This window comes from Cyprinus carpio, chromosome A17 (genome assembly GCF_018340385.1).
Source record: "Cyprinus carpio isolate SPL01 chromosome A17, ASM1834038v1, whole genome shotgun sequence".
Taxonomy (NCBI): Eukaryota; Metazoa; Chordata; class Actinopteri; order Cypriniformes; family Cyprinidae; genus Cyprinus; species Cyprinus carpio.
In genome coordinates, this window is record NC_056588.1 from 9,074,941 (window position 1) to 9,099,012 (window position 24,072).

The 24,072-nt window shown below is 35.5% G+C and overlaps 1 protein-coding gene across 5 annotated transcripts in view; it reads right to left on the reverse strand.

The window, feature by feature from the left end:
* Nucleotides 1-6,125: 6,125 nt before the first annotated feature.
* The window catches only part of LOC109094258 (heat shock 70 kDa protein 12A-like), a 32,812-nt gene continuing 14,865 nt past the window's right edge, over nt 6,126-24,072 (reverse strand). For 4 of the 5 annotated variants that reach the window (XM_042773918.1, XM_042773916.1, XM_042773917.1 and 1 more), the window contains exons 2-12: nt 20,140-20,216; nt 19,799-19,926; nt 17,768-17,954; nt 17,216-17,320; nt 16,520-16,636; nt 14,690-14,861; nt 10,851-10,937; nt 9,231-9,335; nt 8,855-9,113; nt 7,631-7,734; nt 6,126-6,792 (exon numbers count right to left, since the gene is read on the reverse strand). In XM_042773918.1, coding sequence (XP_042629852.1) covers nt 6,161-6,792; nt 7,631-7,734; nt 8,855-9,113; nt 9,231-9,335; nt 10,851-10,937; nt 14,690-14,861; nt 16,520-16,636; nt 17,216-17,320; nt 17,768-17,954; nt 19,799-19,926; nt 20,140-20,211 — 1,968 coding nt within the window. In that variant the 5' untranslated portion in view covers nt 20,212-20,216 and the 3' untranslated portion in view covers nt 6,126-6,160. The remainder of the gene's footprint in view (nt 6,793-7,630; nt 7,735-8,854; nt 9,114-9,230; nt 9,336-10,850; nt 10,938-14,689; nt 14,862-16,519; nt 16,637-17,215; nt 17,321-17,767; nt 17,955-19,798; nt 19,927-20,139; nt 20,217-24,072) is intronic. The other variant, XM_042773920.1, reaches the window with a different exon arrangement.

Below are 24,072 nucleotides of genomic sequence, written 5' to 3' on the forward strand. Positions count from 1 at the left end.
TCGCTTAGTTGTGGGTGTTTCTGTTAAATAAACAAATAATCAGACAATAAAATAATTACAGGATTACCCGATAGAGGGGCGAGGGACGTGTGCTTCACAATGATGAAAATGTGTCAAGTGGCCACTTCTGCAGATCATGATTCTGTTGGTGACAGAGCTGTGTGTGGGCGGTACCTCTGAAGATACCCTCTCACTATCACCCTAGCAACCAGCCAAGTTCTGATGATCTCACCTCTTTGATAAGCTTCCTAAATCTCTCTCTCTCTCACACATACACACACACACACAGAGAGAGACCCTGTCCTGTTTGAAGTTGAGTGGTCCTCCACTCTCTCCTCTGTTAGAATAACACACACACCCCTGTCGCTTGTACAAATTGAATCAGAAGAGCTTTGCGTTTAGACTCATATTCAGATGGGGTAGGATCCTGGATGAGGGTGCTTGAGTCTAGCTATAATTGCTGGGTTTTCATTATAAAATCCTTTTATTAATACTTACCTATGGGCGGGAACTAGTGAGGATGATGTTTTAGTGGCAAGTAAAGTACCCTCAGCACTGGAAAAAGGTGTTAATAAAAACATCCTGTAAGTGAATGATATTAAACTACCTCACACAGCCAGTTCTTTTGTTCAGATTACTCCTGAAATATCAGTTAACTCTGTACACACAGCATTTTAAAATATAAAAACATTATTTGTTTGTTTTAATAATGAAACATATTTTGTGATATTTTAAATATATTATAAATATATTGTATGTTCATTTATAATAATACATTATTTTATTTTATTATATTATTATTGTATTTGTAAAAAAAAATATATATTTTAGCATTTTTAAAATCCTTTTAAAATTTCTTGGACGTCAACGTGAGGCTGAAATGAACTACTGGCGATTCACGCCTCTAAGCATATAACAGACACTAGGGGGCAGTGTTGACTCTTTAAAGTTATCGTTTTTCAGCACTAAAATGTGGCTTGGATTCTCACATTATCAGATTTTATTTTTCTAATGCAAGGAATCGTCTCTATGCATAAATTTCTTTTAGGGAATACCTGATTGTAGGCCAGAGTTTAATCTAATACATAAATACACACTATGGCGTTTTGAATAGAAAGAATGCTTTCACATCAGTATACCATAGGCCAAGTAGTTTTCAGTTTTTGTTGGGGTCGGAGTAGGCCACAGGAGTCTGTTTAATACTTTGCTTAACCATAATAACTGTTTAAAAAGTGTGACAGCAGATCTTTCAAAATCAGCTTTTCTGAGCTTGGTTTCAATAAAAGTTGTTTTTAAATTAACAAGAAAGTTTTGAGTTTTGAAATTTACGGGATGTTTTTTTAGTACACTAACCTATTCTATATCAAAAGATAAAGGGGAATTTGATTTCTCAATTTCATGACGCCTTTAAGGCCCTGGAATCTTTAAGAGTTTTAATTGTTCATAAGCTGTACACTCAAATTTCAGTCAAGCCAGTCTATAGAGGACTGAAATGTCCTTGATTTCAAATAATCCAGCAATTATATGTTCTTGTCAGAAAAAGAAAACAGTGGCATTTACCTTTTGAACTGAATCAGTCATTCTTCGCAGGACACAGGAGTTAAGTGGCCACTTCTGAGTATAAAAACCTCATTGAATCGAACAGGTTACAGTTCAATGTCTCATACATTATAGCTCATTGTTGAAGGACCTAAAATGTACTCTGTGAAAACAAACCAAAAAATTAAGCACCCTTTACCTTCTAAACAAAAGCATATACTCTTGACAGTTCCATAGAAAATTCTAAACTCTTAAAATCTGGTGCCATTATGTACTTTAAGTTGATGTGTTAATGAACTAAATCAGAGTCGGTGAGAATATTGCTTTTATTTTTGTATAGAATGGTAGAATTTACAAATGGCAAATCCTCCTTTGCAATTAAAAGACCTTTTTAAAGACGCACAGTGGATGTATAACTGAAGTAACACTGCCATGAATTCATCTGAAAGAAGTCTATTGTAAAGTCAAGGTCTCACTAAAACCACTTGTTGATGTGCAGGAGGTCAGTTAAAATTGATTTCTTTTTACCTTATATAGGAATTGCTTGAACAGGGAACAGAATATGTAAAGAAAGTGTAATAACAGGAATGCCACATTTATGAGATAATTAATATCCATAAAGAAATTAGCTTTAGTTTATAGAGTGTTGTAGAATTCAAACAAGCAGCACCCTGCTTACTCACTAAACCACTTTTATTTCAAATTATGGTTAAGGTGCATTCAAATTCCTTTTATAGTTCCCTGAATGGCCATATTAATAAAGTACCCATTACAGCACATACACTTATATGAGAAATTTATGAAAAAGTTTGTGGAAATGATCAGTTTTGGTTAAACACAATTCAATTATATGAATTCATAAATTGTGCTGCACAACCTTTAATCCCCAACACACTCTCATGGCAATTTGTAACCGTTTTACATTTTTGCAAATTGGTAGCTAATTTTTACAAATTCGTTCAAGCTCATTTGTATGTTTTCGTTTGATCTGCTAATGCCCCACTAATGTTTAGATTCATTTGTAGACTTTCATGCTTACTTTTTTCTAAAAATCATACATTTCTGTAAGAATCACATCATACGAATTCAGCCTCCCTCAGATTTAAAAGATAAGAATGCTTTAGCACAAGGTCACTCCTATAACATTTCATACACAAGAAACACTACAGTCATTTTTTGAAATACACATACTTTTTATTGGGTGACAGTTTGGCTGTTAGTACTTGGCATTGATTGAAATACAGTTGCTAAACTTTTTGGATATGCATATGGCAAGAGCACTGACACTGTGTCCACTGATTAAAAATAACCCAGTAGGTATAGTTTGTTTGTTTAGTCCATGTCAGCTATAGGGATCTAAGCGAATGACTAAGAGACTTTCAAGCATTTAAAGCACAGAATCTAGAAAACAGTGAAATTCTTCTGTTTTTCAAACCCTATGAACTGGTTGATTTTCTTTTAGCTAAAACCAGTTAAATAAAATAATGCCGAAAAGCCATTCAAAATCAAATTCACAGTCAATTATTAGCAAATGTCCCTCTACAGCAATGAACTTCTTAATACTTCAGACAGAGTGATCAAAATGAAACTGATAAACAAAGGAACAAATGGATAGTGCTCTTTATGTGCTTGTAAAAGCATATCATAGCAATAACTACATTTTATAGAGAGGCTATACATTGTGTATAAAAAAAAAAAAAAATTAATAGCAAAGCTGGCCATAAACTGGTATGGTGTAAATCAAGAGAAGAACAAAAGCAAATGTTTAAACCAGCAGAACAAAGAGATTAAATTTGTAACATTTAACCTATCAGCACTCTAAGAGCAAAAAAGGTGTGCTTACTCCACAAATCTGGAGCGTATGTCTAGGTGTGTGCTCTGCCCTACAAGTGCATACACACATAACACATAATGACATCACTTCCTGCTTCTACTTCCTTGCACAGCCAATGAGAGGGTGATCTGTGGTAGCTTGGATTTTTATTATCCATAGATTTACAATAGAATATTACCAAAAGGAAAAAAAAGGTCTCATTTGTTGGTCTCTCATGCGAATCGTGCAGATCATATGCAATTAACGATCACATGAGCAGCAAATCCAGATTACATTGATAAGCTTTAGCATTTTATCCAGCGTGTATCTTGCTATTTATTTTTATTTTTTTTTATTTTTAATGATATTATATTGTTTGATGAAGTTTTATTCACAATCTGTGGTCACTCTGGCAGATGCTTTGTATGATTTTTTTTAGAGGGAAACTTTTGATCCATGTGAAATGTGGAACGTCACATTGCAATACCTTTATTGCTTTCATTTTTTTTTTTTTTTTAGCGTTGCATTTATCTCAATATCTTCCAAACCAAACACATGAATATTGCCTGTCATTAGTGGTGTAATCTACAGACCATATACACACCACAAACTATCAGTCACCTCATTTCCCAAACCAAAACACACCACAAAGTTCTTATTTCAAATGATAACTGCAATTAAAGTTGTAAATGTCAAAGGTTTTCAAGTCTTGTGAATTTCTTAATATAGAGCAACAACTGCATTTGAGAAATTGAAAATGGGAATGTGAAATCAGAGGTTTGTTTGGGGTTAAGTTTCAAATGGTCTACATAGGGGTGTAGTTGGGGGATAAGGTAAGGGGTTATGGTTTTTGGGAATGGGATTACATTTCAGTGTGGGGGGTCATGTTTGGGTTTGGATTAGGTTAATAAATGAATTGAGTAAACATATGACGGTTGGTGAGAGTGGGAGAAAGAATGTGTGCTCTTAAGGCCTGCATACACACACTGCTCATAAAGCCGCTAATGCAAAAACAACACTAAAAACCTGTACAATATCTTTAAATACTGTATATACAGAAATAAACATTTCATTTGTCACATATTCTCCAAAATAATCTCCTAAATAAAAATAGAAAAAAAAAATCTGTGGCTTCTCTTTCTAAGGAGCAGGATTAAAGGCAACTAGCATATAGCAATGGCTATCTTTTCAAATCATGTTGCAGGTACAGCTTGCAGCTTCTCTGTCACTGCCACTTCAAATGAGGATTAAGATTCACATTCTAGGATTTATGCATTCTCATTCTGCTTACTGACCAACAATATGAAGATATGCTGTATTTCACTGTCCAGAACTCCTAAAATGCCTTGACATACAAAAAAAAATAAACTAAAAAAAAAAAAGGACAAAAAGTCAACACAATGAGACATAAGAATGATAAAAAAAACTGTAGCACTAGTGTGACAAACTGACGGTAATGTTGTCACAGGAATCAGCACCTTTGTGATGTGTAGCTCAGGTTTCGGTACCATTCTCAAAGTCAGTCCTAAATGTTTGCGATGAAGAACATACTGAGTTTCTGTTTCAGACTAACAAATTGGTCACAAGTCCAGTAGCCAAAACCATCTGCTTATCTCATCATAACCTAAATGAATGAACTGGTTCTGGACTGGGCACTGGAGGTAATAGACCAGAGTTTAAGAGCAAAGCAGTATGTTTTGTAAGAGAACAAATTTCTGCCATGGTGTGTATATGAGACTAATGTAGCTACCTTAACCTGAACTTTTCTTGCAAAGTTATTATAGAGTGCTATCCCAAATTGCACTACTAGCAATATGCAGCTGTATTTTGGCTCTATCCATGCAGATTTGCATCTCTGTGCAGAAAATAGCCACTAAGACTGCAAACAGACTATAATAGAAGCACACAGAGAGTAAGGGACTGAGCCTAGATGAGTGTCGATGAGACGAAATGAACTCAGCTTTGGTCAAATATGAGAAGTTTCATCTTGTTGAGTTCAGCTGTGGATTAGAAATGAAATAACCAAATAAAATAACATGAATGGCACGACTATTCAAGCAAATGTCACATGGAAGGTCGGCAAACATGGTATATTAGAGACTCCAAACTTTCATCTCTCATTCATTCTCTATTTATAATTTTCTCTTTCTTTCATCTATCCTTCTACACTGCCAACATTTCACTCAGCATTTTGTCTTGTTTCCCAGTCAAAATATCTAAACATCCTTTAAACAAAAAATAATTACTTGAGAGGCAAAACTGCACAAAATATTAATATTATTTTAATGAATACATGTTAAATTAAGTTTTTCTTTTTTCTTTATTGTTTTAAGCCTAAATCAGCGATTTAGTGGTTTATGTTTGTAACAAGAAAATAAAAGCATTTGCAAATAGATGTAGTTATTACCATTACTGCAGCCTTCTGTGCAACATGATTCTTCAGAAATATTTTGAATATGGTATTTTTGGTGCTTAAGATACATTTCTTATTTTCATCAATTTTGAAAAGAGTTGTGCTGCTTTATTTTTTTGTGGAATGCTTGATACATGTTTTTCCTGAATTCTATGATGAATGTATGTTTACATTTGAAATTGAATTTTTTTGTAACAAATGTCTCTATAGTCACTTTTGATCAATTGAATATGCCTTTGCTGAATTAAAAGTATTACTTTTTTGTTGATTTGAATATGCCTTTGCTGAATTAAATTAAGCACGTTTTTGATAAATTTTGTTTTAATTTTGTTTGTTTATTTTTTTTGTTTAATTTAACTAAAATGCTGAGTTTCTGCAGTGTGTGGTTTACTCTTCTATTGACTAAGGAAATCGATGCTAGCTTTGACACTGCGAGAGGTTGCGACATCGACAGCCATGGCTCTTATCTCAGTGTCTCCGAACTGCATGAGCGTCTGGATCTCTCTTCGTGCCGCCGGGCTCTCAGTACCGCTCACATCCAGCTTCAGCGTACCACACTTCCTCACGCCTGGGTCGGTGATGAAACTGACTGACTCTTTTTCTGAGCAGTATACGTGAATGACGATCACTTGCTGTGATGGCTTCGCCGGCGTGTAGCTGCGTTTTACCGTTTCACCCAGTGCCACTGACTGATCGGCAGAGATGAACGTATCGAAGACATCGGTGCACCAGCGCGTACTGTCCTTCACAATCATCTTCTCCGGCGGGTGCTTCCCCTCTACGAAACGGTTCAGGACGCCCACGCCGTAGGTGAGTGGAGAGCGGCGCACCTTTATGACGCTGGGATCAAGGCCGAACAACACCGCCCCCTTGAGGATGGTCAAGCCCACGTCATGCGGAATAATGATTCGGCTGCGGCCCTGAAGCATCTTCTGAACCGCCTGTTGCAGCAGAGGAGACTCTGCGAATCCTCCCACCAGGAAAAGAAACTTAATGTCTGTCACCTCTGGCTTATCAAATAACTCAGCTGGAGAACATATAGAAGAATGAAAGCAGAGAAAAGATTCATCACAAAACATTTCAACACATGGGGATTTAACCAAAGAATGTTACGCACTCCTCCAGTTTTCAACAAAAATCCAGTTTACTAGCAGTGGTGTCCCTGCTTGTAGTTTTTGTTTGAACAGATACAGATCACAGCTGGGCTCAACCAACATAAGAGCCAAGGGACTGAGTTCTGACCCAGTTCTATGTAAGTATTTTGGGAAGATTGTCGAGACTCCCCTGACTGGGCCAATGCTTGCCCTAATTGTGTCTCCCAATGGCTCATTAGTTTATACAGCTTGACACATTCTACTAATGCCTGGAACACACTACACAACTTTTGCCCAGATTTTTGCCCCAATTTGCAGTCTGGAAGAGCTGGCACTAGTTGTCTAAATATTGGGCATATACTGGGCAGTCAGTTGACAGATTTCACAGAAAATCACACGGTATATAATGTGCACAGATGATTTTAGGTTATTTATCAGCTTCAGATTGTGATTGTTTGCAATATGGTTTGATATTTTGGGATACTACACTATACTAATAAAAAGAAATATAAATATTAGATGGGAAAATTTAAACGAGAATTAAAAATGGTGTCTTGGCAACTAACTGAAATAAATAAGATTTAAGTCGAAGCACTAAAATAACTAAAACGGAAATAAAAATAAAATAATGCTATAAAAAATATCGAAAAATGACAAAAGCACATAACAAAATTACTAAAACTTATTACTAACGGATACACCCATCTCACTTTAAACTCTAGAAATCAATATCATATTATTGTTCCAGTAAATTACTGCGTAGTTACTCACTCAGGTGCTGTATAATGTGGTCTATAGTTGGTTTGAACAGTGCATTCATTGCATCTGGATTCATCCTCAGCATGCCCTGCGAAGACCACTTCACAAAGTCCACACTGCAGAAGAGAGACAAAAACAAAGAGAGCGAGAGTTATAGACTGAAACAAATAACAGATTCTCCTCATTTGGCCTCGGTGCAGTTGAAAAGTCATCTTGACATATGGAAGAATATTGAGAAACATGATATTATTGAGTTTACATTATTAGGTTTTCCACTGCTATAAAAGTCAGTGCATGTGTGCTAATAGCTGTGGTTTCCAGTAAACAGATGCACATAATCCCATATGACTGCGCTGTGCAGTTTGATGCAGGGCTGAACGAATGCTTAGAGATGATTGACTCGCAGGCTTGTAGGAAAAACTGTCCCCTGTGAGACATGAGAGCTTAAAATCCATAACATGCAAGTTAGAGTAGTCTTACTCATGGCACGCAAATTATTTTCTAATTACTTTGTTAGGAAATAATACAAAAATTGAACCATTAAATAATGCAAATAATATACCAGGTTCACATTTTTAAAATAAAAAGATAAAACTAGATAATTTCGCCTCTTAATTGGACATTTTGTGTCAGATCTGATACTTTTGCTCAGGAAGCAGCCATTACAACTAGTTTTAGAAGACTGATATTTAAAGTCATTTTCTGAGAATCGTTTCTCTTGGCTGTGATACTAAGAAATTATAGCCGCATGCATAAAATTATGATGCTACCAAACAGATGCCTCTGTAAGCAATTATCTAATTAACAAAATTACTACTGCAAATCTGTTAGAGCTACTGGGTGAAAGTTACATAAATTAATATTCATGACTACCTGAAAATAATTCATAAAGTGCCCTCTCTCTCCCTTTTTTTAGATTTTCTTGTTCCTATGCCCTTTGATTATGAGTGTTTCGCACATAGTCAGCAATCATGCACACAAACAAACATGGTATCCATTTAGCTGACTTGGCCATCTTTATACAGGGCCTGACGGCTTATTGAATGGCTGTGTGTACAGTATTGACAGCAGTCATGAATAGACAGATTAACTCTCCAGGGGCTGTAGGTCACACATGCCTGACCTCAAAAGAGACAGACAACAATTACCACAAAAGTGAGTCTCACAGAGAAAAGCCTCAAACTGGACTGGACTGTGTTAATGGGTGATTTCTACTACAGCGTTTTAGACACTCACTTGCTCTTCCTCAGCGCATGCTCTACGCTGTGTCCTCTGAATTTCTTGTAGTAGTCGATGAAAGAGAAGGGCAGGTTAATATTTAACGGGTTGCTTCGGTCAGGAGTCGCCGCCCTCTTACGAGACTCAAACGCAATCATCAGATCCACCCAGGCAGCAGGACGCTTGATCTTAAACTGGTCAATGAAATCCTGTCCGAATATCTTACACAGGAGTTTCTCAAATTCATAATCTATACCGAGAGAGCCATATGGGCCTCCTGCGGAGAGAATGGAAAGATAAAAATCATTTCAGATGATTGGAAGTAATGACATTTCAGAATAGCAGAATGTTTTTAAGCAAAATGTTAATCTCAAGCTATAGGTCATACAGGTACCTGAGGCTTTGTAAAGCTCCTTCAAGTGGCCTTCCGGCATGCGGATCTGATGCACAGTAAGATCCACCGTCCCTCCTCCACAATCCACAACCACATAACGGTCACCTAGAGAACACCACCAGAGACAACATTTGAGAGTCACCAGCAAAAACAAAATCATCAGGGTGGATTAACATCTCATCTGGTATCATTTTACATATTTTTTCCAGGAACTCTCTGCAGATGTTGGATGTGAGTGAGGAACTCTCTGCAGATGTTGGATGTGAGTGACCTTGAGAGCATCCAGGAACTCTCTGCAGATGTTGGATGTGAGTGACCTTGGTAGAAGCCTTTGGAATTAAAATTCTATATAGGTTCTGTATTAAATATTCACAATCTCTATGAGATTACTGTATATTTAAAGAGACAGTTCACCCCAAAAATTAAAAAAAAAAAATTTACTCTTTCATGATGGTCCAAACCTATATGACTTTTTCTATAAAAGAGCATATTGGACATTATGCAAAATATCTTCATTTGTATTCCACAGAAGAAGAAATAAAATCATATAGACATGGAATAAAATACAATGAGTACATTTTCATTTTTTATAGTGATCTGTCTCTGTAACACAGAAAAGTTACTGAAATTTGAACGATTTTGAAGAATTTTAATTTGCGTGGGGGTTATTCCAGCAGTGATGAATAGGCAAAGTGTGCTGAGGCAGTACTCATGGTTGAGCAGCTGCTGATTCAGACAGCAGAATAAGGGTAAAGCTCACCAGAGCAGGGATTTCAAACTAAGCATCTTATCTTCTCAGCAAGGGTGCATCTAGTCTCAGTAGACACATTCAAGGACCACCCACAGTCTGTTTGCTGACTGTCCAATGCATATTACACGCAAAAATAGCAAGTCCTGGCAAAAATCTTTGGTTCCAATCGGACTGACTGTGAAATAATCAGCAATGTGATCATAATCATAACCTGTTAATTGGTTAACGGTAAGTTCCCTTATTGTTCATGGTGAACTGAATTGTTGTAATGGGATATTTAATGTCATTTTACAATAAAATACTGCCACCTTATCATTTACAGTGAAAAAAATGCAAACTGACGAGAAATTCACAGAATTATCTGTGGTAGCTCACTTTTGACAGTTTCTTTTTAGTTTTTTCCCCCATAAATGTATTTATTTATTTAACTGCAAATTTTAGTTTAACCTGTAAAACCTAAAATGTTACTACTGTTTTTTCTCTGGCAACCACAGCTGTTTTTATTTTTTTAAATCACAAATGTCATTTTTTAACAGTGTATGCACAGACAGGCTAAAATTCTAAACCTGTTGCCTATACACATTTTTCACTATTTTTAATGCATTTCTATACAACCACGCATTAAAACAAACCAAACAGCAATTAGTCGCTTTACATGTCAGTCAGACAGTCTCTTCTTGTTTGAGTGGGTGGTTCTTGGGCAGAATAAGTTTGAGTGTTTGTTTATTGGTTTGAGTGAAATGTATTTATTTTTTGAAAGAGCTTCAGAATTTAGGATTTCTTAACTTACTGTATGACAGCAGCATCAGAAACAGCAGGAGCAAAATACTACAAGAAAAAAAAAAAGTGTGTGAGAAGCAAGACTCTACCTTCAGTGAGTTCAGACCAGAGCTCTCCTATGACATTCTCCACCAGAAAGGTACGGCTCTGTCGGTTACGGCGCACATGCTCCTTGGCTGGTTATTGACAGAGAGAGACAGGAAGTGTGTGTGAGAGGGAAGGCAGCGTGAAGCTGTTTGAGTGTGTGTGTGTGTGTGTGGCAGTTCTATAGGCAATGCGACAGGATGAAAAAGGAACATGGGCTGCATGTGGTTTCTGTAAGCAGGGGGATGCTGCTGGAAAAGAAGTTCCAGTGCAATGCAAAACTCCTTTAACTTCAGGCAAATTCATGAAATTTAAAGAAAAGCAGTAAAACTACTTATTTAAAACTTCAATTTTAGGGACATACAATTTGAAAGTTCTGGTTATAATTATTACATTTAACAGTGGTTTAATTGTATTTTAAAGAGTAACTTTAAATGGGCATTAGATAACATTTAGATGACAGATGACTATCCACAATTAAATATCCAATATCATATGAGTGGTTAAATTGTATTTTTATGTGTAAATTTTAATTTCTGTACAATTATTTTTTGGGTACCTATGTATTTTTCATACATGGAAATTTTGTTACATGAGAATTTTGTTTTTGTGCTTTTTTCCTGTTAGACAGACACTGTTAATAGAATGAATTGAAATAACCTGCATTAGATTATCTGATTCTAATTTAGATTACTACATTTTATTAACCCCCTACGGACTAACCATATTACGATGTTGCAAATAAGTATATATTTAACTAAAAGCCTGATATGTAAAGTATAATTATAGCTCAGTATTGCAATTAAACCAGTAAGTCTTAAATATTTAGTGCATCTTTCCATGATTATTCCATTGAAAGACTTCCTCTCTTTTTCACTTTTGTGAACTTCCTGACTGTGACCAGAATGTAAAAATCTGTTCATTTACTGTGGAGGGGAAGATTGTCCTGGTCTGATAAAGGGAAGTTGGTCTGATGACATCAGTGGATAATGGCCATCCTGGCAGTTGTAAACATGCCCAAACAGGAAGTGTAAGCTCTAAGAGAGTAACCGCATGGAGACTGACGTTTCCTCCAGTGTACAGACAACAATGAAATGGACCAGCAGACATTTTTTCAGTACAGTGACAGCTTCTGATGGGGCGTGAGAGACCTAACCACTCAAACTAAGAGTGTTTAAACCACACAACAGGCTCACATCTGAAATTTCTGTATCACCTTCATAGCAAATTCAACACTCATTGCATTCACAGCCTATTTTAGATAATCTAAACATCAAGTCAGTGACAAAAACGTGTGAATTCAACAAGAGATCATTAATGATCATTTATTTGTTATAAAAGTGTTAATTTTTGGTCCACCCCGATATTATGAAATTTTTTTTTTTTTTGTAATAAATGAAAAAACATCCAGATGCTCAATCCTCAATCATTTCTGTGAGACTTTTCTCAGAGGGACACATTATCTCCTGCCTGTCTCTGACCGCCCTGTACAGTATGTCAAACAGACAGCCCCTCTGTGCTGCTCACTGCTGCCCTGCTACGCAACGGGTCGCCACACACAATCGCTTCCTGTCTCGGGCTTTCAACGCCAACTAAAATTAACCACGTTTTCATTGCTGACCATTGAATATCAAATATACAGGCTATCAGATCACAAATACTACTGCAGTTAAAGTAATCAATAAACACTACTCCTTTTGAAGGTCACAGCATATATGTGCACACCCACTGATATAGTTTGTTACAGGAATGATAGTTCTGCTTTAGCTGTCTCAGACACATAATGGACCAAATAACACTCTTATCATTCTTAAACGCTTAAATGTTGACATTAACCAATAATAATTAAAATGTTATCAAATGTGGTTAAGAAACAGATTAAGAAATATTGTCAACATTTCTGGTATAATTGAAATTGTTTTCTGTCCGAGGTAATGCAAGGCATGACCTCAAACAATCACACGATTATGAATAAATGTGCATGCAAACTTAGGAAGAGAGAGGGAAAAAGAAATTTATGAGGCATTGTGCATTTGCAAAGCTGTTTCTCATGCTGGCATCACCATTCAGCAGTGGTCCAAATGACTGTTACCTTCTGAATGCACATGAAAAATGACTTATCACTGACGTTTCTAAAATCACAGGCCACTAAAATGCTATATACTCAAGTGAAAATGCCTTTTTTATATAAAGCCTACTGTGTATGTGCATGCGCTGTCAGTCTGTAATATGGACATGAGCAGGGCAATGGAGGTGAACTGGAATGGACTGGAAGACAGAGAAAGTGTTTCTGTGTTCTTGTGAGAGAGGCAGAAATACAGGAAAAATGCTCTGCCTTTATACAAAACACCTTTATGCCTGAATTTGATGCAATTACATTTTACTTGTGTAAACATAAACTGTTCACAGCATATTTACTGTCGAATGTAGGAGGTTTCTTCAACTATGGGCACTTCTGACCCTGTGGACTCCTTTAAATCACACTTTTCACACTCATACTAGTTTATTTAATTTGTACATTTGTCTTATGGATAATTTCATAGGTAACATTTTATCTAGATCAGTCAAAAAAAAGATATATATATATATATATAAATATGTATAAAATATATAAATAAATTATATGAATAAATAAATGAGATAAATAATATATATAATAATATAAATAATATATATATATAAATATGTATAAAATATATAAATAAATTATATGAATAAATAATGAGATAAATAATATATATATATATATATATATATATATATATATATATATATATATATATATATATATATATATATATATATATATATATTTTTTTTTTTTTTTTTTTTTTTTTTTTTTTTTTTTAATGTACTGTAAACATCAACCTCTGGGAAAGTAAAGGTGCCCATAGTTGAAATACCACAAAATTGCATCTGTGTGTTCATGCATGGTAGTAAATACACTGGAGTTCAAAAGTTTGGGGCCTTTAAGAATACATTTTGAAAGAAATTTCTTCTGCTTACCAAGGCTGTATTTATTTGACCAAAAATTAAGAGTAAAATAGTAATATTGAAAAATATTACATTTTAAAACAGCTGTTTAAATCTATTTTAATATTTAAAAATCTATTCAACAAAATTCTGACAAACACATCTATTTGAAATAGAAATCTTTTGTAACAATACACGTTTTTACTGTCACTTTTGAGCAGTTTAATGTGTCTTTGCTTAATAAAAGTATTTTAAAAGTTTTCAAAGTATTTCTTTACAAAAAAACTTATTGACCCAAACTTATGAACAGTAATGTACATGCAACATCCATATCCCTCCCTCCCTACTACTGTTTTCTGCAAGCATCATCACCTTCTCTCCCTCACTGCGGTGAGAGTTTAATAGGCATGTTAGACTGCAGGAACCCTCAGTTCAGTGCTAGTTTAAAATGTTAGAATTGATTTCCATTGCACTGTTAATCTGGTTTAAACTCCCCTTTAGAAAGGAGTAGATTTTGGAAAAAAAATATAATTTTATATTGAGCAATGGAAAAACATGTTTACAGTTACTACTTTACTATACTTGGTCAAATATTTTTGCTAGATCTGTCTATATCTCTCAAAAAGAAGACCCTACATAATGACCAGTCCAACTTAACTACAGACTATTTGGCCTTTTGAAGAACTAATCACTGGTCAAAGGTTGGTGTGCGCCAAAACACATAGACAAAATTATTCTCAACAAACATTTAAGTACTGTAACATAAACTTGAGCATGACTGGAACAGTATGAGTATGATTTTGGTTTATCCTCATAGCAGAATGCTTGTGGTTCACCTGTAATATGGTAAAAGATGATACGGGTGGCTTACCCTGGGTCATTCCCATCCCAACATTCTCAGTTGGGCTGTAACCGTTAAAGGCTGTTTTGTTGCCCAAATCAACCATTTGGTGGAGACGGAGCTTTCTGCAGTAAATGGACGCAGCCTCTGGTTCCAGAGCAATGATCAGCTGATCAGGGTTGTCACGAGAAACCAAACCAGCCTACATGAGTACAGAGCACAAAGGCCAGACATTAAAACAGGATTCTGAAACCAAGGCTCATCTTACATAAAACATACAAATGATTATAAATGAAGCTTTCATTTGATAAATATGAATACATATGAACATTTATTCGCAGTAAACTTTAAGACTTAGCATTTACTTATCTTTACTTAACTGTACTTAATTGAAACAAATCTGTAAAAAAAAAAAAGAATATTAGATGAAACACTTAAAATAAATGAACATTTAAAAAAAGTTAAAGCAATAAAATAACAGAAAACAAATTTAAACTAAAACTGAAATAAAAATAAATAAAAAGCCAAAAACATAAAAATGACAAAAAATTAATTAAAAATAAAATTAAACATTTAAACTGAAAAAAATGAAGAAAAAACAGTCTATATATAAATAAAAAAATCTGGTAGTTAATTAAACATAAATGTTTTCTAATAAGTATAAGTATGATAAGGGCAGACCTCAAATTTGATATTTTTTCAGTATTATATTTACGTTGCAGTTTTATAAATTTATATACATATTAATATATAAACATGAAAATAATTAAATAAACAAATAAATGTCACATAACCATGTCACACTATAGGACATTGCTTGAAGTGAACTACGTATAAACCTAAAACAATTATTGCAGCACAACCCTAAACATCCTGACCTGAATATTAACTGTCATAACCCACTTGCTGGGTAAATTAATATTTAAATGATACAAATGACAAAGTGTAAAAATGTAAAAAAATAAAAAATAAAAAAAAATAACCCCCACACACACACGCTGATCTGAGAGACTGTTTGCTTTGAGTGCGCTGCAGGGTTTGGTAAGTTATGGGGCGACAGTGTGAGCAAGATGCAGAGAGCGAGAGACAGGGGTGTGGGAATGCAGTGTCCTTTCTTTCTGTTCTCCTGATCCTGCAAACGGAGAGCTGAGTCACTACACACACACACTGAGGCAAGCTTTGCAGGAATTCCCACTGCAGATATCAGGTGTTGCAAACTCCCCCTTCTCCTGCTGTTCTCTCTCTTTTCTTGCTGTGTATCTATGTATGTAGCTCACTCGCTCATGGCATCCCCGCCTCATTTAGTCTTTTCTTTGGATTGAGATGAAAGACGCCGAAACCACACCCTGCTCTTCCTCCCTTTCTGTCTCTCTCTTCAGTGTGAGAGAATTCACCCCTCTGTTGACTACTGTACTGTGATTATTACAATTTGCATGCACATCATATGAAGTAAATAAAGTCTTTACAGTTTGTTGGAATAATGAATTACATAATTATGCATAACGTATTTTATATTTTTCATACATGGAATAAGCAGCAACAATAACGTAATAATAATAGCATTTTCACTAAGCTTTGTTTCTTTTGATTTGATGTTTATTGCTTTCATTTACACCTGCATCCACCTCAGGCATTCAGTCACAAGTGTTAAGCACTAAATAGACATGCAAAATGGGGAGCAATTGAGAACACTTGTGACCACATCACATTTATATTAGAAACACTAATCTGTCCTGATGCATCCTGGATAACATTAAAGCATTTCTTACTTGTTAACCAAACCAAAACCAAAGTAGGTTGTTAATCAAAGTGAGATGTGCATGTTTGTGCATATGTGGCTGTGAGAAAGAAATGTTATACCTTATACGATGCCTCTCTCATAAACTGCTTAGCCGGCATTTTCCAGATGGCCGGTACTGTGATGACCCATCTGACGTCAGCATTATCAAAATCTGACCCTGCTTGGTCACTTAGCTCCTGTATCCAAGGACAAAAATCCATTTTTGAGGCACTGATAAAGTTTGAAGTCAGTATTATAGTTTGAAGAAATGAACACTTATTCAGCAAGGACACATTAAATTGATCAAGTGACAATAAAGACATTTAAAATGTTACAAAAGATTGTCAAATGCTGTTCTTTTGAACTTTCTATTCAAAGAATCCTGAAATAAAATGTATCAGTTTCCACAAAAATATTTTTGACAATAATAGTAATTAACAACAAAAATAAGAAATGTTTCTTGAGCATCAAATCAGGATATTAGAATGATTTCTGGAGGATCAAGTGACACTGAAGACTGAAATAATGAATGCTGAAAATTCATCTTAAATATCATGGAAATAAATTTCATAAAAAAAAAATTAAAATAGAAAATAGTTACATAAAGATTTAAACTGTACAAAAATATAGCCTTGATAGACATAAGAGACTTCTTTCAAGAATATTAAAAATATCTTATCAACCCCACACTTCTGAATGGTAGAGTACATGTTAAAATAATGTAAGTAGGCCGGTTTTAACTGAATGTCCTGGATGATAATGGTACTAAAACATACCTTAAGAGCCTGCTCCTTAAAAAAGGCCAGAGCATAAGCAAAAATATCCAGAGCTTTCACCTTTTTCCCATTGGCCGCATGTAAATCTGTATCGATGGATAGATTCTGAAGAAGACAAAATGACAATAACACCTCTCAGAAACAAGAAAGAGCATGACATCTCAATCAAAATGCATTTATAAACTTGATAGACTTAATCGACTTATCACCTCATTCCCAATGAGGAAAATATACTGTACTCGAAATCTAGTTTAGAGATTTATGTTAAATGTAATAAACAAGAAAAATCCTTAACAGTATTATTTCAGTTTCATGAAGCTTTGATTGGTTAACCTGTTAGTAATGAGTTATTCGCTTGCTTGCATTACTTGTTATGTATGTTACGCAGTAGCAGTGATTTTTGCAGTATCAGGCATAAAGCATATTTTAAGAGAAGTCCATGTCCTCACACTTATGATCAGTAATTTCCTTAACACGTAAATGTGCTGGGACACGAAGTCCCCTCAGGTCCAACAATAATAAAAAATCCATATTGTATGAGTGTGTCCTTACTGCAGTGGTGTGTAGATTCATTTTAAACTTCTCCAGGTAGAGCCATTGCTTAGACTCAGTGGGATCCAGGTCGTGGTAAAAATCTCTGGCTGCATAACCAAAACTGTGGAACTTCTTGTCTGGGGTCAGTAGAATGGTGGTGGGCGTCTTCTGATTGGACACACCTGGGTCCCCACCCTCCCAGCGCCTAGCAACAAAGGGAAATCAACCAATGGAAGAGTGAGTTTTACAAACATCTAAAGGAATCAGGAAATAATTCCACTGGGCAGAATTGAGCTGCTACAGCTTTTCACCTCTTCTCCTAATTAGGAGAGACCTAACCTAAGATGACCTAAAATATCACCCAACAGAGCATCATCATCCTCATTATCCATATCAAGGCACTCATAAAACCAGCACAAGCACCTTACAGAGACAGAGGCATTTAAAATATTCATGGGCTTTTACTTCCAGGACGATGCACGGAACAAGCAGCCTGACTGTCTGAACTGACACAGAGAGAATCACATATGCCAAAATTATCATAATAGAGAACTGACTTTATACACCCTAAAATAATTAAGTTATTTCATAGATCCACTAAAATTATACTGAGACCAACCAGTAAAAATTATTGAAAAAATGACAATGTAGCTCTTCAAAAATTGAAAAAGTTAATTCTGAGAAAAGGATATATGTTTGCTGCTTGGTTTGATATTTTGTTATGTTATGCACTAAAATTTAATCATATTAGATGTCTAAATATATTTTGGGGGCACTGTATAACCAGCACTGCATTACAGATTAAAAAAAAAAAATCATTTGGCAATTATTTGCATAGTTGTAATAGTCCATAAGTTTTCAGTTTGTCAGAGTTACTCATTTTGGACTCTGTAAACAAACTAAAAAAAATTACTAAGGAATTCTGTGGAATCAGGACAGACTGGGAGTCGATCCTTTCAGCTTTCTAAAAGCAGCTGTCTTCTTGAATCTTAACAGATTTAGTAAAAGTCTTTTGTGAGTTTTTAAAAGGGAAGCTGTGTTTATGTAAATATTAAGGGACTAGACTACCAGTCCAACCCAAATAATCTCAAAAGGCTTGGGGTTTTTGTGCTGGGTGTGTAAATCTCTAGCAGCAGACAAACCACAATTTGAATTAACCAGACTGAAGGAAGGCACTGGTCTTTCAAGAGAAGGACAACCTCCCACTCTACAGTGTTGACCCAATCATGATCCTATATGAATGTTTTAACCATGGACAAATGATTGCCAAGAGTGCTTGTCAGAGCTAAATATATTTGTTTATATATAATGGCCTTCATTCACACTTAAACTTTCATCTTTTATTCAAATATGTGAATATGTATAGTGAGGACACTGTCTATAGATGTACTTGTGCTGTTTAACAAATACTCATATTTCTAACTTTCACAATGAGTCTGATGCCTAAAATTAAGCCCACATGCCTGTTTGGGTGGGAAACACGTGGCTGTCTCTGCCCAACAGGTACTCTGCAGAACTGACCTTAGAGTCAAAGGTCACATGACCAAGTAGGTCAGGATTACAGAGCAGCTGTGGGTTTACCCTAATATACAACACACACAGACACACACTAATGTAACAGTTCCGTGATATTGACACTGGTGACAAGAATCATCAAATCAAATTTCTATGGTATCAAAAATTTTGATATCAAAAAAGACTGTATTGCAAAAATAACTATATTGTGATATATATTGTTAACATGAAATAAAATTGCTCATACTGTGATATAAGACTTTGGTCAAATGCCCACCCCTATTTCGGATCAGTGTATACACAGTGGGACTGTATATATCTAATTATTTTTAATGGGGCATCTTAGTGCCCAGAAAGAAAGACGCCTGTGTGTTTGACTGAAATAGAGACATGACCGTCTAATGGATAGACAATCATATTAATGTCTACAGAGGAGTGCAGAGTCTATCCAGAGTAACTAGAAAAGGTTATATAAAATTACTTTTAAAATTATATAATTACTAATCAAAGTCTCCCCTCCGCCTTTTATCTCACCTCATAGTGTGAATGCACTCTGGCTCTTTAGTGAAGGCATATGCGTAGCCACTGGAGGTGGTGCCAAAGTCGATGGCCACCACCACCACATAGGGGTGCCTCGTAGTCTCATTTTCTTCAGAGTCGTTCTGTAGAAAGAAAAGAGGGAAAAGAAGCAGAGGGAAAATGAGGGATATGGAAAGAGGAAGAGAGATGCTGTCACGTATATGTCAAGCATTAAATTGTCGCATGTAATTGCAGCTCAGTGTAAATAAGATGTTCCATTATGGCCAGATTTGCACACTGGACATTTCCTTCATGTAATGGGTGACGTCATGCTGACAATAAAAAGCAGAGCTCACCAGTATGTGTGTGGGGGAAAGTGGCGTGATGCCTGGGTCGCCCATACTCTTGGCTGGAGATGGAGTGGCCATTGCATCTGCAAAGTGAAAGAAAGAAAGAAAGAAAGAACAGTGAGAAACCAAACATTCAAACTACAAAGACAAGAATACAGACATGTTAATAATTTTGCTTATAGAGCTTGGTAACATTTTTGTTTTCCTTTGTACAAGAAATTTTTGTTTTCACTGTTGGGTTGTCCACGGAGAAACACTGAATTATGTTGTGGCTGTATTAAGGTGCCAGTCCCAAAATTTGACAACATTTATTGTCAATAATACAGCAATACATGAAGTACAGCTCAGAAAGAAGAATCAAACAAAGAAGTATTCCTTTTGGGGAAGCCACGTTACGAACTTGAACCCATTGCTTAATCTTTTGTGAAATTCCAGTGATGATTCCTATTGAAATGACTGGATTCCCTTGAAATTCACTGAACCACAGTAAATGTGGCTAGACACATTAGTCTATCAGCATATATTCTGATGTTTCACACAATTAAAATTATAAAAGGTTCTCAATGTGTATCTTTTTTTCCCCCGGACACATGGATGTTTTTCGGTTTTATGTTGGGTCTCTTGTAACAGGACAAAAAAAAAAAAAAAAAAAAAAATTGCCCTAAAGAAACTATAGTTACCATACATTCTTGTACATGAACACCTCACCAATGCATACTGAACTTCAGAAACACTCTCAAAATCCATTTAAATGGCGTTGCAAGCACTCTAGGGTTCAGTTTCATGGCCACAGATGGAAAACAGGCCTAAGTGGAACCATCAACGGTGATTCTTCACTAGAAATTATTTTCAGTGGAAACGAGACTTAAAAGCCTCAATTAATGTTCAATGAATTTGTCTGAAAGACCATTCATGTGGTCATACTTTTTTTTTTTTTTATAACATCGCTTATGTCTAACATTTTACATTATTTGGTCATAAAATCATAAAATCCTTTAAGAGCTTTAGACCACTACAGCAACAGCAGCTCCCCTCTACACTGACATTTGAATCGAATTAGAGGTTGTATTTGTCCATTCCCGTCGTCCTCATTAGCCGGGCCTAATAGCTTCTCTAAAACACTCAGATGCTGAGCACCCTGAACGCTAAACGAGCGTCCGGGTTCCTCACTCCACGGGACGCCACGTTTTTCTGAGCGTTCATCCTTTTTTACCCGCCTTTACCCCATACTGAGCGGCGGAGTGAACAGAATGAGCGTGGTGCTCTTCAGCGAGTAATTATGGGTTGAGTGACTGGCTACCTGCGGCTCGCACTTCATTTCAACCACTCACCACATACATGTGCTCCAGACACTGAGATTGATTTGAAAATAGGACAATGGAACATCAAAATCAATATCGAAGGAGTAAAATGATTGTCTATAATGATAAATGCTTATAAGTGAAGTGTTATTCAGAAACACACACTTGACCATCTTTTTAGTTTTTTGCAAATAGATTTGCGGTTTAAAGGAACTTGTTTACATTGCAACATGGCTCACTGTACGGGGACTTCATTATAACACATTAAAGTTGCACGAGGGTAATTACTCAACGTCAGTGACGACCGTTTCCCCGGCGGCTGATTGAGAGCTACTTGATTAGGGCTGTGATTATGTTTTGTGTGTGTGTGTGTGTGTGTGTGTGAATTACATACTGTAGCTTTTCAATGAGGCTCTTTAAGTCACAACAGAGAATCCAAACATGTATAGGAATTGGAAAGCAGAAAATGGGCATAAATGGTGGAAGATTACTTGCATTATGACCAGAGAGTGAAACTGACCAATTCCTTTGATTTTCCTGCTGTTTTAAAGACTTATTTACACATAAGCATGACAGTAAATTTATCTGCAATCTGGCCTGACCTGAATAGGTGTGCCTATTATATATATATATATATATATATATATATATATATATATATATATATATATATATATATATATATATATATATATATATATATATGTATATATATAAATCCTTTTACTCAGAATTGGCTGACATAATTAACTGTTTTAACACAATATCTACACAATAAATATGAAATATAGTATAAAAAAAAGAAAAGAAAAATGTTTTCTCAGATACATTATCAGATACATTATTATTATTGGGCAATTTTTATGATTTGCTCGGCAGGTTTTTTTGCAGAAGTTCAAATCTAGCTCACATCTAAAAACATGTAGAAAACAAAAGGACTCTTTCAATAAGGCAATCGTACATGCTAGTAGCATTACATATGCATCGATTCAAGCAGCGAAGATAAACAGAAATCAGAGAGAGGAGGGAGAGATGGCATGAAAATAAGTAGAGTATCCTGTTTTCACCCCTCCTCTCATCCACATGAGAAAGGGAGTGAACGAATGGGTGGTCAAGCTCCATTCTGGAATGTTATACAAAATTCTGACAGGAAGCAGGAAGAGTCAGAGGTCACACCTCCTCTGTGGAATTACAAATTCAGAGGAATTCCAAGAAGCTCAGTACACAGATATAATAGAGCTAAGAGACATATGGACCACTGACATGCACAGACACAAGTGGATTCAAGTCTGGAATCTATTATCTATAAAATGTGTAACACTGATATATTTGAGTCAAAGTTAAGACAAAGAATCAGAGATCTGAGATATTTTAAAAACAATCAGTGACAGCCAATAATTTTATTATTATTGATAATTGCATATACAAAAAAGGAAGTTATCTGATTGGAATTTTTTTCCTGCCATTTTCAAAAAGCATTCCTCCTTTTCTTTTTTCCCCCGCTACTCACTGAGGAACTTTTACTTCCTTTGAGGTCACATGCCTCAATTCCCCAGACAAAAGAATAAAAAAGAAAGAAAAAACAAATATTAATATACTGTAGAATGACTATATGTCTGATAATGCAGGACAAAGAAAGAAAAATAAAAAGAAAAGAAAGAAAGAAAGAAAGAAAGAAATCAAGAAAGAAATCAAGAAAGAAAGAAAGAAAGAAAGAAAGAAAGAAAGAAAGAAAGAATTTTTCAGGACTGAATACAGGACTGAAGTAGGCCAAAGGGAATCTGGCAACATTTGGAGAAAAGAAAAAACAGATTAACTGATTTAGCTGCAAAATTATAAAGTCCAAACTCATTAATTCCTAATCACAACCTCAAGATCCACGTCATCTAAAGAAAAACTTTTCAGTGGCTTTATGTTGAGTTTACATTCATATTCATCAAATCTTCAACAGATCATTATTGGAGCAAATAGGGTATATGAAGCTATTTTTCTCTTTAGAAGATCAAACTACAAGTGCCTTCAATCCAGTTAATGATTTTATTCCATGACACACAGAGAAAGGACAAGACAATCCCATCTGTAAAACATTACAAATCTGGATAACGTATAGAGCTTTGTTCCATTTTGAACTATTAGATTATTAGATATTAAATCAAATCTCACCATGCCTGAGACAAATGGCATTTACTTACTCTGTAACTTTTGGTTTGAATGTTTTCCAAAAATAATAACCAAATGCAGAGATAGAGAAAAGATCATCGATCATAATGTCAAGTTGAGAATTCCCTGGTAAGTAAAACCAGAACAAAAAGAGAAAAGGGTAAACATAAAATGTATGCATATCTCAAGCTGTAAAACAAGTGTTTTTGATCAATTTTATTAGATTGTATTACTCACTAGAACTTTCCATGAATGTGCACACATTACAGTCTACGGCTGATTTTTTAGGCCAAAGCTAAACACACTGAGCTCAGTTATATACTCCAGCTAAACAGGCCACAAACAGCTTTAGAGGTAAGCCGTCTCAAAGAGGGGCCACTGACAGGGCAGGACTGCTCCAGTTCACGTGTATATGAAGGTCCATTCAGAGACACAGGGCTATAAATGCCAAAAAACGAACACAGCTGGGCGTCCTCTC